Here is a 15365-nt window from a genome sequence, read left to right as displayed (position 1 = left end):
AATGGGGTAAGTATATATGGTGCAATGACCAACCAATGACCAAAAAATAACCTGAATACAGGGTGAGTCAGCAGTCAAAAATGAACCTACACGGCAAAAAAACTACTGCAGCAGGGTTTGTATTGCAAGTGCAACATGAATGAAGTAGAAAACAGACCACAGTAGAGACCAGGTGTGGAATATCCTGAGTCAAGTACCGTGTAGGTAAAGAAGGAACAGAGACTCACCAGAAAAAGACCGTGTGCTATGTCACCCTCAATTCTAGTTTAATTATTGTAAGGGAGCCGATTACATTGTCGTATAGCTTTGCAGTTTGTTTATTGTTACAGTTTATTAAGGTTATAGTGCCTGAAATAATAATGGTGGGATCTGTTCTTTCTTCAGGTTTCCTACTTTGAGATTTACCTGGATAAAATTAGAGACCTGCTAGATGGTAAGTGGTTCACAGAGATGCAGAGTTCATATTTTTTGTTGTATATTAGATACAAACATATAGTAGACTGTTTAATATTGTTTTTATGTTTTTGATAGCAGTGAAGGGTAGATGATGTGAGAGAAGACAAGCACAATGAGCTGGCATATATATTTTTCAGTAGAAAGACATGAGTTGTAGGATGCATAGATCTGCATAGACAATGGTCAATACCGGCACAAGTACCAAGTTATAGTCAGATAACAGAACCAGCAGTTCCAGCAAGGTACCATGTGTGGATCTGAATAGGCAAGATAGGAGCAGAGCCTGGAAATACCAAGTTTATAACCAGACTTAGTACAAAAGAACACATAAGGCTACTTTCACACTAGCGTTCATAGGTCCGTTCGTGAGCTCCGTTTGAAGGACCCGAACGCCTCCGTCCAGCCCTGATGCAGTCTGAATGGAGCGGATCCGCTCAGACTGCATCAGTCTGGCGGCGTTCAGCCTCCGCTCCGCTCGCCTCCGCACGGACAGGCGGACTGCTGAACGCTGCTTGCAGCGTTTAGCTGTCCGCCTGGCCGTGCAGAGGCGAGCGGATCCGTTCAGACTTACAATGTAAGTCAATGGGAACGGATCCGCTTGAAGATGTCACCATATGGCTCAATCTTCAAGCGGATCCGTCCCCCATTGACTTTACATTGAAAGTCTGAACGGATCCGCTCAGGCTACTTTCACACTTAGAATTTTTTCTAAGTTATTAATGCAGACGGATCCGTACTGAACGGAGCCTCCGTCTGCATTAATATGAGCGGATCCGTTCAGAACGGATCCGATCGAACGCTAGTGTGAAAGTAGCCTAACACTGCACAGAGACATGTACACTAACCCGGGGCTTTGTTCTTTTTCAATACATCATTCAAGGTGAAATCATCAAGGAGCAAAAGTGGGGCCCTAGAGGTGTAATCGCTGCATTTTTGGGTCCTGCGTGTACAACGAAACATCCAATATCTTTGTATTGTATTAGTTGTCCATATATACAATAACACAAAGAAATCACATACAGAATAATAAAAAGTAAATAAACATCACTAGCCTAAATGGGGTGGAGACTCTGTCGATCATGCTAATTAGCTAATCAGCTAGATATCTGCTAATTATCTGTATCCTAAAATGAACATTAATAATATTTCAAAACAAACATTATTTTTACAAATAATAGAGATCTTTTGTCTTCATACTTCAACACATTAAACAATAGCAATGCACGGGTATCTTTTTGAAGATAAACCTTTTAACCAATTATAAACTTAATAAAAACACAACATCATTAATATCATTTTTAATCATGAGCCTTCTTAAGATACCCAATGCTGTTTGGTGTTACTCTGCATTTGGTGTTACCCTTTGGCATTTTGGTTTACAGAAGTACCCAGCTTTTCTTAATGTGGAAATTAATAGACAGTTTTTTTTTCTTCAAGGAACACAGGACACCTTATCTTTAATGGGGGTGTCTTCTAATTAGAGGAAGGGCTGTCTTTGTGTTTGTGACGTCCAACTTTTCCTCCTCCCTCCCCTCTAAGTCCACCCCTTCCGGTCGGACCATGCAATCCTCCCTCTTTCAGTCAGTCTACTCTTAACTGTTCATGAGGACAGATCTCTGAAGTTATGAAAACATTTAACATATAGCATGTAACCACAAACATTGAAACAAACAGCTCTGACTATACAGACATGAACACATGAAGGACCCATGAGAAACGTTTAATTGAATTTAATAATAAATGTAGTGCTCAATCAAAAATGTTGGCACCAATAAAAACCTAAAATTTCCAAAGAAAAATTAAAAATCCCCAATGCGACTCCATCCACTTTCCCATTTAAATTTTTTCTCATAACCACACCCTTATTCCTGGAGTACAAACTGCAAACACAGCTCTGCTAAGCATCCATCAGTCTTCACTTCACACATATTCAACTCAACCACAACTTAAAGCTGCATTCATTTACATTCCATTGAATGAGTTGACTCTCGGCTACACAGTTTTTCTTTGATATTTCTGAAACTATATAGTCACACAGCTTTCCTGGATACAGATACACACACCACACCCAGAATTGCTGATGATCTCTGTTGCTGTTCTGCCATTCTTTCCAATGCCTTCTGATCTTCACTCTATAATCAATCAAAATCTTATAACAAGACAGCATACAAATTATAATCATAAACCCAAATCATCTTATATGCCACGTGGTCTTAATCCATTAGTGATGCACACATATAATAATTTTCCTTTAAGGCTGGATTCCTGCAATACAATTAGCTGCTTGGGAAAGAAGGAAGAAACATTAAATAAAAAGGTTATTACACATATCACATCACTTACTAACTCTCTTTGTCTTACTCCTCATACCCCCTCTCTTCTTTATAGACACTTTTGCATTGCCAACATCTCTTATCTAAGGAATGTTTGCCTAGCACACCATATGTCTCTTAAGGCTTCTGGCTAAAGCTGGGGGATGGAATCAGCCCACCACAGCAGTTAGCCCCCCTTTCCTGACTCTTATCTCTCAAGGATTTATCCAGCTTTCCTGAGACCTCAGCAAAGGGAAATAAAACAGAGTTAGACAATCAGGCTAGAAGGGTGATGAATGGGGCAATAACATACCACTATCTGTTTGTCTATATACCTTAACAGCCCAGACACAGGTAGGGCATTTTTCAAGGTTCAACCTTCTTAAACTTTCCTCAAGCTTTTTCAACTTTATACATCTACCAGACAATACCTTATCTTTCTGACCAACATATCTTTTCACACTCTGGAAAACACAACTATTTCAACAGAGACCTTCATATTCTTAGTGCTAGCCACACATCTATTGGCACACACTAGGTACAATACTTACTGACCATCTCTAATGCTATGGCCACAGGTTTTTCCTACTTGGACATATACATAGCTTTAGGTTAACAAAACAAAATGTAAACAGCTCATTTCTGAACATTTAACACAAGTGCCTTTCTGATTGTAGACACTTGGGTGCTTTTCTCTCTTGTTAGTGCCATAAATTAGCATCTTGACACCGCTCTGTTTTCTAACTCATCAGAACCCCCCTCAACCTCACAGGAGCTCTGATGTCCGCAATCTGCAAGCTCTAAAAATCTAAACAGATTTCCACAAGAATCTGCTCGGTTCTACAGCTTTCAAAAAAACTTTGCTAGATTTGACCAAGCCTACTACAGCTCCACTCACAGCTCATAGCAGATTTGCACAACACATGCAACCCTAATAATCCGCCTGCAGATTATTAATTCCCGTGAATGCCCGGATATCCATTCGGAGTGGTGGGTCTAAGCTACCCTATCTCTATGTAACACCCTATCAACTGTAAGCATATTCATTTGCTCAAATCCCACTGCTTCTACCATTTGTAACGTAAAGTAATTTTGAAAGATTTGAGAATGAATAAGCTTACGCAGAATACATGAATAAGTATATTTACTAAGTGATTAAATATACGATAACCCAAAAAAATCACATACAAAATAATAAAAATGAAATAAACATCACTAGCCTAAATGGGGTGGAGACTCAGTCGATCATGCTATAACCCATGGCTGTCTACCCCGTTTTAACACATGACCGACACCCCAGGGTGTACAAGAGAGATAGGGCAATCATACTCAGTGCCTACGTAGAATGGAGGGCCTGGTGGAGTCTCCTGAGTGAAGGTGGGTAGCAGAGTTTTAACCTGTTAGCCCCTCCTCCAGTGTGTAGCCCGCATGTCTCTGAGATTACTCAGGAATGTGGTCTTATCAGCACAATGGGGGATGGGTACTATCTCTAACCCACTTCATTACAAGGAAAACTTATAAACTATTGTACAGAGTATTAAACAGAATTAAATGGGAGAACCAGTCACTTAAAAATACCCTTACAATACATCCATTCTATGTAAAAAAGGAAAATTTGTCTTCAAAAGTTGCTAACGTGAACCGTGCTTTATGGTCTCCAATTCATTGAATTCTATGTTTATAATGTAATAAATGTGTCACCAGAGTTACAACAATAGACAGCTACCAGCAGATGACCTGGCTACATATTCACTGCAGTCCTGTTTATTACAAGGCATGGCATGTGTATGCAGATTAGCAATTATCGACTCATTATCTATTCAGGTAGCATGCACTAGCCTCTTATCCATTAGGGAATCAAATTAGTGCTCTCTCATTATAGATGATGATCTGTCACATGCTTGAGGCTGTGGAGATGGGCTTCTAAAATCTCATGTCCTAGACTGACTCTGTGATGGTGTCACATGCAATTCTGTAAACCCAGTTTGCTGCGAATGAAATGTGTGTCATGGAAATGTTATCATAATGAGTATATTGGAAGCCAGGTCTGATTCTTTACTTAACTGTCTCAAGATTATACGTGATTTTTAGGGACAATCATCATTTTATATCACTAACCCTAGAAAGGAATGATAAACACGAAATGTTGTTTGCAGCATATTGTGCATGTTTTGAGTTTTGACACAAACTGTTATGTAGAAAGACTGCAGATGACACAGGGGGTGATCTCTTGTTCATGTGCCCCATCTTCGGCTGGTGGATGACTGAGTGGATATTAGCACGGAGGGTGGGGCATGTCCTACTGCAGATAGGGCACAGCAGGGAGGCTCCTGTATCAGCCAGTTTTTTTTACAGCCAGACACAGGGCACTGAGCAGAGCTGCAGTACGCCTGCGCAGGATACTACATAGTGGACTAAGCCACCCGTCTAGTGCCGTAGGCTGATTGGTAGGGGTGCCGGATGTCGGACCCCCACTGATTTGATATTGATGACCTATCCTGAGAATAGGTTATCAATATCTAAGTCCTGGAAAACCCTTTTAAGCTGGAATACCTTACATAGCACATAGACAAGAGTGGCGCTATTTCTGGGTATAGAAGCAGAGCCTTTTATCTAATTCTAGAAACCCCTTTTTAAGATGTTGCCTAATAATAAAGGCGGTTACCACAATGACCTTCTTAGGAGGTTAAGTGCATCTGTAGCTCTGCCTGCCCTGTAATATATTTAATTTTAGTGGGTGAAATGAGTTGGGTAAATTATTTGACAGACAGTATTGATTTTCTTTTTATGCTTTTGAAAATCGATCCGTTCTCCTTCCTTTTCCAGTGTCTAAAACAAACCTCTCCGTGCATGAAGACAAGAACCGCGTTCCATTTGTCAAGGTGAGAGCGGACACTGCATGTTCTCTTCTTTTGATCTTCTTGCTGTTTGGCGGCTGAGTTAAAGGGTTTGTGTCACCAGATTTAACCCTATTAAGCCAGCTGACATTAGCGATGTGCTAATGTCAGCTAAACCTAACTAGCCTATTCCTAGTTTTATCTATGCCCCCGTTACGCCAGAAATCGAACTTTTATATTATGCTAATTAGCCTCGGGGGGGGGGGGGGGGGGGGGGCGTTGCTCCTAGAGGCTCTGTTCTCCCACCTTTTTTGCCTCCCTCCCAAGTATTGATTGACAGGACCAGGCAGCGCTCGCATCTGTCTGCCAGCCCTGTGCTCTGGTGAAATCTCGCGCTGTTCTGTATTCGGCACAGGCGCTATGGGGAAGCTGGCAGCCTGCGAGCGTCTTCCCCTCACAGCGCCTGTGCCGAATACTGAATGGCGCGAGATTTCACCAGAGCACAGGGCTGGCAGACAGATGCGTGCGCTGCCTGGTCCTGTCAATCAGGACTTGGAGGGAGGCGACAAAGGTGGGAAAACAGAGCCTCTAGGAGCAGGAACAACGACCTCCCCCCGCTCTTAGAGGCTAATTAGCATATTATAAAAGTTAGATGTTTGGCGTTAGTTAGGTTTAGCTGACATTAGCACATCGCTAATGTCAGCTAGCTTAATAGGGTTAAATCTGGTGACAGAATCCCTTTAATACTTGTACTGTATATCATAAAAAAAGACAGGCCCAGTTTAAGCCATATAACATATGCACGCTTATCTTTGTAATACATATACACAGGGGCGTACACAGATCTCATAGGGCGTATAGACCCCCCCCCCCTTCCCCCCATTCTCCTCCAAGCTTTCCAGTATGCATGTGTCAAATACTCATTGGCAACAGGGACACACAAAGCTCAACATCCCAGATTTCTATGTTGGTAAAAGTGGAATAGGTGCTTCATATATATGGCGCTCAGTCTGCACCCTATACTTCTCAATGCATTTTTGCCATGCAGCTGGTATAAATACATTGATAATTCTTCAACGTGCATCTCTAAATCACTGCTCCTCCTTAAACATGTTACAAAACTGTTTGCTTGGAGCCACCACTAGGAGGAGCTTAGCACACAGGAATTTGCAACGGAAGCTGTACATATCTTTTTGCACTGAGCTCCCCCTAGTGGTGGCTGCACGAAAATGCTATATGCACATGTTGGGAGCAAGAGAAACATTTCATTGCCGGGCCTCCCTTCTCCTGTGCTAACGGTTTATTCCCAAAAGTCTTCTCATTAAAATCTCATTAATAAAACCGTTCTGAATTAGAGAGAAATTCCAGAAAATTACTTAATCATACTTCATCTGGGGGCATTTTAAAAGGTGAAAAATGTTTGAGGATTTTCAGGTCCCCAGCATCCCTGTCATCATGTGGAATTAGAGCTAATTTTCACCATGGATTTCACACTTTGAGAGGCAAAAATCCACAACATAATAAGCGTCATGCTCAGCTAGTTCCATTAATTTTATAGATTTTGAATGAAACGGAAGCGACATGCATGATGGTAATTAAAGTGAGGAGGAACGAGGGACTTGAGACTTAGAATAAATTTCTGCAACAAATTGGCTATGGATGAAAACATCCATAATCAGTTTCTCCTCGACTAGAAGATAACTAAAGACCAATAGAGAGCAATAGAGGCCGTCATTCTCATAGAGAAGTAGAGAAGACATGCCTTCTGTCTCATCGTTGGTTTGCTCTCTTCTCCCTTTAGCTCTACCTTCTCAGATTTGCTGCTGTGTATTAAGGGGTTATCCCATGATTAATGTAAAAAATAAAAATCAGACCTCATATAGTAGATGATAACCTCTCTCTAACCAAGCTAGAATCAGCCCTGTACCTGACATGGATCCAGAGATCTCCCCGTTCGTTGCTCTGCTAGATTTATATTAAACTGACAGCTCAAGGGGAGTGTCTGTTCTGCTTCAGCTCAGGGGGCGTGTCCATGCCCTCCCTATCACAGCTCAAGGGGTGTGTCAATGCCCTCCCTATCACAGCTCAGGGGGCGTGTCCATGCTCTCCCTATCACAGCTCAGGAGGCAGTTGAGGGATGAAACTGAGCATGTGCGGCCTTCTCAGTGAGCAGGACAAAGAAAAAAGAAAAAAAAAAATATAGGTGGAGCTATACAGATACCTTTTATTGAATAACTCAGTGGCTATGCTAAATGTTTAATTACATGCAATTATAAAATAATTCAGATCCAGGAGCTGGTTTGAAAATTGTAGAATATTTTTTACATGAAACAACCCCTTTAACACAAGCCCATTGCCATTAGCAGGAAGTCAGTGCATGGAGAGCTGAATTCTATTATAGCAAGGCAGAATGACTTATAAAGTACGGATTACCGAACCACCAGTAAGGCCGGCTATACACTAGGGATCTCATATGGACGTTCTTTGAACAAGGATGACACACGCTGAGTCTTCCCTGCCATGATCTGTGGCTATTCAGCGACAGCAGCCAACAGCAATTGTACAAATGAGACATGGCAGATCAACTTTGCGAAAGAGATCTGCCACTTGCTAATATATTCAGAACAAAGACTACTTTTCTAGAGGATGAATACGTAGATATTGGGCAGAAGTTGTAGTCAAACAATCCATTAGAGCCATCCCCTAGATTACCTAACACTGCAGCATGCTGGTATCTGTAGTGCTGACATATATTTCCTCCATTCTTCCTCCAGTACTAATGACTGCACAGTAAATCCATATACACTTATAGCATTAGCATAGTCATTTGCCCTATGTACAGGTCTGGTAGTGGTGCAATGGGCTTCAGGTGTACTATGGTCTATGGGCTGCCGAACGTTGCGCCTTTTCACATCACGTTTTTTTTAAAGGGAACCTGTCACCTGAGTACTATTCTGTCCTCACAGAGAGCAGTATAGCGTAGTGACAAACCCGCTGATTTCAATGGTCTGCCACGTCTGTGATGGAAGTCCTCTTAAAGGGAATGTGTCGCCAGTTTTTTTTCTGTCAGTTAAAATTAGATATCTACAAATATCCTTTTTTTCTAATCTGTTTTTATTTTCTGATTGCAGATTTTTTTATTCCATTTCCTGGACATGATTGTGTGGTTGGCAATCTAGCCTGAGCTGTTCTTAACAGCATTTAGAAAGCATTAACACCTTAGTGACCACCCATACGTGTTTTTATGGCGGTCACAAAGGGGCCTTGGGTGGCCCAGCCTAAGCGCTGCATGGGTCCCCAAGGGAGCGGGGACACGGCTCTCACATGAGAGCTCAGGCCCTGCTCTAACAGCCCGGACCGGCAGGAGTGCTGATCCGGGCTGTTTAACACTTTACATGGCCGCTGCATGTACAGTGCTGACAGAGGGAGCAGTCTCCCATTGGCACCCCGCAAATGGTCTGATGTAGGCCCCAAACCAGCCTTCAGTAATTTCGAGCAGGCTGCTTTTTTTTTTTAAAAGCAATCAAAAAGCTGTCTGTTATAGTCCCTTTGTGCGACTATTAAGTGGTAAAAAACAAAAGTAAAACTTTTCAATGAAAAAAATTGCAAAAAAAAAGTCTTCCCCATATGTTTGGTATTGCTGCGTCCGTAATGACCCAGATTACATAAATAACATGTAAATTATCCCCTACGGTGAATGCTGTAAAAAAAAAAAAAAAAAAAGACAGAATTGCTCATTTATTCTTAGTTGCCACCGAAAAAACGTAATAACAAGCGATCAAAAAGCACCATTTACTCCAAAATGATGCCAATGAAAAATACTAGTTGTCCCGCAAAAATCAAGCCCTCCCACAACTCCATAGAAAGAAAAATAAAAAAGTTATGGGTCTTTGGAAGCAACCATGCAAACACATTTTTTTCTTTAAAAATAGAAGGGGTTTTATTGCAAAAAAGTTGTAAAGTGTAAAAAAAAAACGTACTGACCCAGAGAATGAAGTTATTATGTTATTTATACCGAAAATTGAACGCCGTAAAATTGCAGTGGCAATATTGCTGTTTTTCCCATCTCCCTCCCAGAAAGAGTTACCGTAATAAAATTTAATCAGAAAGTTATGTGTACCCCAAAATGGTGCCATTAAAACTACAACTTGCCCCGCAAAAAACAAGCCCTCATAAAGCTATATAGATGGAAAAATAAAAAATTTATAGCTCTTGGAATGTGGTGAAAAAGGGAAGAAAAACACTTGGTCATTAAGGCCCAAAACAGGCTGGTCACTAAGGGATTAAAGGCTATGTACATCTTCGGGGGCAATTTTTTTAAATGATTGCACTGCAAGAAAGATGAGTCCATTAAGAATCGCTTTCTCCAACTTCGGACAATGCGTGTTCGGTTTCTTTCCTATGTGGTAAGAAACCCCTCAGTCATAGACCAGAGATCGGAGGGGGCATGCCATCATCTCATCAAACGCCTTTCCCTCGCAGTGCTGGAGCACACTATGGGGTTCAGCATGTCAGTACTCTAAAACTGCCATAATAGAAGTGACATTGGGTCTGTCACTATACTGTGCCTGCCCTCAGTGACTGCAGGGGATGGGTTCCCTTTAAGTAAAAGTATTTTGTGCTTGATTTAATCCTGTATTTCTCAAAGTAAAAGCATTTGGAACGATCTCTACTGTCTTGGTCGTCTAATGGGACTATAAATCAATATACGTAAATGTGAACATGACAGGAAGCAGTGGTTCCATTATATCTAATATATAAAGCTGAGTGTATGTGTGTATGTCCGCTAAAGGAATGCGCACCGTCGCATTTACAATCACGAAATTTGGCACACAGGCTATCACATGACCTACATTAGCCAATAGAAGCTTGAAGGTCTTTCTTTTCATATGCCAACTGCCATACACACAGTGACATGTCCCTTATCAGCCAATGAAGCTTGCAGGCTCTTAGTCTCCACATACACACAGTTTTACACCAGGTTTTCACCAGGAGTGCTGTGGAGGTCACAGGTAAAGGGGCAGGTAGGGTGGCCATTCTGGCCAACCTCAAAAGACGGACTTAAAAACCCTGCTAAGCCATGCCCTCGACCCGGTTAGGCCATACCCCCTCCCACTCCGCAGCCAACGGGGATTGAAAAATGAAGGTAAAAATTAGGGCTGCACGATATGGGAATTTTGTGCGATTGCGATTAGGGCCCTAAAAATTGCGATAACGATATGCGATGCAATATTTTAAGGGAATTGTGCTAGAGGTCTATTTGCTTGGATTTTCCCATATGAGCCGCTGATGCGGCTGGGTATGACATAGTTATGGGGGATAGTGCTGTGTTGTGGGGGATCTGTGGATGGTGCTGTGTTGTGGGGGATCTGTGGATGGCGCTGTGTTGTGGGGGATCTGTGGAGGGCGCTGTGTTGTGGGGGATCTGTGGAGGGCGCTGTGTTGTGGGGGATCTGTGGAGGACGCTGTGTTGTGGGGGATCTGTGGAGGACGCTGTGTTGTGGGGGATCTGTGGAGGACGCTGTTATATGGGGGATCTGTGGAGGACGCTGTTATATGGGGGATCTGTGGAGGACGCTGTTATATGGGGGATCTGTGGAGGACGATGTTATATGGGGGATCTGTGGAGGACGCTGTTATATGGGGGATCTGTGGAGGACGCTGTGTTGTGGGGGATCTGTGGAGGACGCTGTTATATGGGGGATCTGTGGAGGACGCTGTTATATGGGGGATCTGTGGAGGACGCTGTTATATGGGGGATCTGTGGAGGACGCTGTTATATGGGGATCTGTGGAGGACGCTGTTATGGGGGATCTGTGGAGGACGCTGTTATGGGGGATCTGTGGAGGACGCTGTTATGGGGGATCTGTGGAGAACGCTGTTATGGGGGATCTGTGCTATAACACATAGGGCCATGAGGGGGGCCAGCATAAGACATATAGCATCTTATGCTGGTCCCCCTCATGGCCCTATGTGTCCCCTCATGTGTCCTAAACTGCGCACATAACTGGCTTTGCGTGTAAAGTATTTTACTAGTGTGTGAAACAATCTCTCTCCTATTGATAACAGGTCCGGCCTCTGTACTCACTGTCACTATGAATGCAATGCACTGCAGCGAGCGGCAGAGAGCTGGCCGGCCGGCGCGTGACTGACGTCACTTAGTAACGCTCCTCCCACTTCAGGAAGCAGGAGCGTTACTAAGTGACGTCAGTCACGCGCCGGCCGGCCAGCTCGCTGCCGTTCGCTGCAGTGCATTCATAGTGACAGTGAGTACAGAGGCCGGACCTGTTATCAATAGGAGAGAGATTGTTTCACACACTAGTAAAATACTTTACACACAAAGGCAGTTATGTGCGCGGGGCCCCTTTATATATAATCGCGGCATTTTCGGGTCGGCCAAATCGCCATATCGCATTTGCTGATTATCGCGATTCGATTATTTTTTCGATTTATCGTGCAGCCCTAGTAAAAATCAACTTTTGTCAGCTGCAGGGGTGGGAGGGAGGCTGACTTTCTCCCTGCAGCTCATGCTCAGACAGTACAGTGCTGCTGTCTTAGAGTGAGCTGTTCAAAAGGACATCCTTGTGTCAGTCCAGGCCCTGCGCCGGACAGAGGGCAGGGAGTCTGAAAGCCGGAATGTCTGGCCTAAAACCGGACCTCTGGCCACCCCAGGGGCAGGCTGCTGTGGAGGTCACAGTTAAGGGGATGGTCCACTATGGAGGTCAGTGTTAAGGGGCAGATTGCTATAGAGGCCACTGTTAAAGGGGCGGGGTGTTGTGGAAATCACTGTTAAGGAGATGAGGTACTGTGGAGGTCACTAATAAAGGTGCGGCCGCTGTGGAGGTCACTGTTAAGGGGGTGGGATGCTGTGGAGGTCTCTGTTAAGGGGGCAGGGAACGGTGGAGGTCACAGTTAAGGGGACGGTCCTCTATGGAGGTCAGTGTTAAGGAGTGGGGTGCTGTAGAGGTCACTGTTAAAGGGGGGGGGCGTAATTGTGGAAATCAATGTTAACGAGATGGGGTACCGTCGAGGTTACTAATAAAGGGGCATCTGCTGTGAAAACCTAATTTCATTGCCATTTTCTGAGCATATATTAAATGACAGTCCGTGGGTCCATAATTAAAGAGGACCTGTAACCTCTCCTGACATGTCTGTTTTAGTAACTACTTGCATCCCCTTGTAATAACAATTCTGCAGCATCTATTCTTATGACTCTATGTTATGGGGGATGGTGCTGTGTTGTGGGGGATCTGTGGATGGTGCTGTGTTGTGGGGGATCTGTGGATGGTGCTGTGTTGTGGGGGATCTGTGGATGGCGCTGTGTTGTGGGGGATCTGTGGAGGGCGCTGTGTTGTGGGGGATCTGTGGAGGGCGCTGTGTTGTGGGGGATCTGTGGAGGGCGCTGTGTTGTGGGGGATCTGTGGAGGACGCTGTGTTGTGGGGGATCTGTGGAGGACGCTGTTATATGGGGGATCTGTGGAGGACGCTGTTATATGGGGGATCTGTGGAGGACGCTGTTATATGGGGGATCTGTGGAGGACGCTGTTATATGGGGGATCTGTGGAGGACGCTGTGTTGTGGGGGATCTGTGGAGGACGCTGTTATATGGGGGATCTGTGGAGGACGCTGTTATATGGGGGATCTGTGGAGGACGCTGTTATATGGGGGATCTGTGGAGGACGCTGTTATATGGGGGATCTGTGGAGGACGCTGTTATATGGGGGATCTGTGGAGGACGCTGTTATATGGGGGATCTGTGGAGGACGCTGTTATATGGGGGATCTGTGGAGGACGCTGTTATATGGGGGATCTGTGGAGGACGCTGTTATATGGGGATCTGTGGAGGACGCTGTTATATGGGGGATCTGTGGAGGACGCTGTTATATGGGGGATCTGTGGAGGACGCTGTTATGGGGGATCTGTGGAGGACGCTGTTATGGGGGATCTGTGGAGGACGCTGTTATGGGGGATCTGTGGAGGACGCTGTTATGGGGGATCTGTGGAGAACGCTGTTATGGGGGATCTGTGCTATAACACATAGGGCCATGAGGGGGGCCAGCATAAGACATATAGCATCTTATGCTGGTCCCCCTCATGGCCCTATGTGTCCCCTCATGTGTCCTAAACTGCGCACATAACTGGCTTTGCGTGTAAAGTATTTTACTAGTGTGTGAAACAATCTCTCTCCTATTGATAACAGGTCCGGCCTCTGTACTCACTGTCACTATGAATGCAATGCACTGCGTAATTGTGGAAATCAATGTTAACGAGATGGGGTACCGTCGAGGTTACTAATAAAGGGGCATCTGCTGTGGAGGTCACTGTTAAGAGGGCAGGCCACTGTGGAGGTCACTGTTCAGGGAGGAGTGGACTGTGGAGGCCACTATTAAAGGGGCAGCGGGGTACTGTGAGGTCACTGTTAAGGCAGCAGGGTACTGTGGAGGTCCCATTTTAAGGAGATGGGGCACTGGGGGGGGGGGTGTTAAGTGGTGGGGGGCTGTGGAGGTCTCTGTTAAAGGGGCGGGGTGCTGTAGAGGTCACTGTGATAATGGTTACTGTCGATATCTTTTAACGACACGCACAAACATTAAATAAAATAGATTAAATATACCAGAGCCAAGCCGGGTCCTTCAGCTAGTTGTATATAGAACGATAGACAGACAGATGGCTTGTACAAGTGCTACGGGCAGCCAGTGAGTGCCCACGTGACAGGGGCCTATTACTGGAAGCAGAAAATCCATTCTTCTGTGCAGTGTTATGTGGGCAGGCACAGAGATTCTGAGCATTATTGCTGAAAGCCAAAGTATTGATTTCACGCTGTTTTGCCGAGGCTGAAATATAATACAAAATACTTAGTATCATTTCTCCGAGTCGGAACGTTCTTTGAACTGAATACTATTCACGCTGTTCCATGGCTCCATTATTGCCCTTCACAAAGAGCAGTGAATTGCCTATAAGAACAATTTAGTGATCGCATGCGAAGTAGTCGGTCGATGATAGTAATGTCTCTGCTTTTCTCTAAATGAAATTATTATGTCATCTGGTGTGACAAAGCACATGGTCCTCATTGCAATTGTCCTTTGCGCTTTTTTTTTGTGGGGGGGAGGGGTGATGATGACCAATGTTTTATAAAGAGGACACGTCCCCACTCCTGACATGACTTTTTTTTTTGTAACTACTTGCAATCCCCACGTAATAACAATTCTGGAGCATCTATTATTATGATTCTGTGTTTTGTCATTCCTTCAATATTCCTGCTAGAAGCTATGAATTAATTACTTGCAATTGCAATGAAGGATCAGATGGGGCGGTGAGTGTCCCTGCACTGTCTGATATTATCCATTCAGTGCTGCCAGTGTCAAACGGCAGGGACACCCTTCCAACTGGTAACACCACTCTGGACCGTCATTGCAAACTGCTAGTAATTCATTCATAACTTCTAGCAGGAATAATAAGGAAAGGCACAACATAGTCATAAGAATAGATGCTCCAGAATCATTATTACAAGGGGATGCAAGTAGTTACTAAAACAGACATGTCAGGAGAGGTTACAGGTCCTCTTTAATTATGGACCCACGGACTGTCATTTAATATATGCTCAGAAAATGGCAATGAAATTAGGTTTTCTAACAGTTTCTAAATGCTTGGTGTTTTTCCTATCTTACTGTCCATTAAAAAATCATAAAATATTTACTTCCTTACTGGTGAATAGAGCACACACTATAGGTTGACATTTTCTGTTTCCTTACAGCTTACATGT

General features: G+C 43.9%; 1 protein-coding gene across 1 annotated transcript in view; it reads left to right on the top strand.

The window, feature by feature from the left end:
• Positions 1 to 15365, top strand: part of KIF5A (kinesin family member 5A) — a 149815-nt gene that overhangs the window by 76354 nt on the left and 58096 nt on the right. The window contains exons 6-7 of the mRNA XM_044286264.1: positions 385 to 433; positions 5595 to 5650. Coding sequence (XP_044142199.1) covers positions 385 to 433; positions 5595 to 5650 — 105 coding nt within the window. The remainder of the gene's footprint in view (positions 1 to 384; positions 434 to 5594; positions 5651 to 15365) is intronic.

The sequence above is a fragment of the Bufo gargarizans genome, chromosome 3 (genome assembly GCF_014858855.1).
Source record: "Bufo gargarizans isolate SCDJY-AF-19 chromosome 3, ASM1485885v1, whole genome shotgun sequence".
Taxonomy (NCBI): Eukaryota; Metazoa; Chordata; class Amphibia; order Anura; family Bufonidae; genus Bufo; species Bufo gargarizans.
Note: the sequence above shows the minus strand (reverse complement) of the source record. Positions and strands in the feature narration are given on the sequence as shown.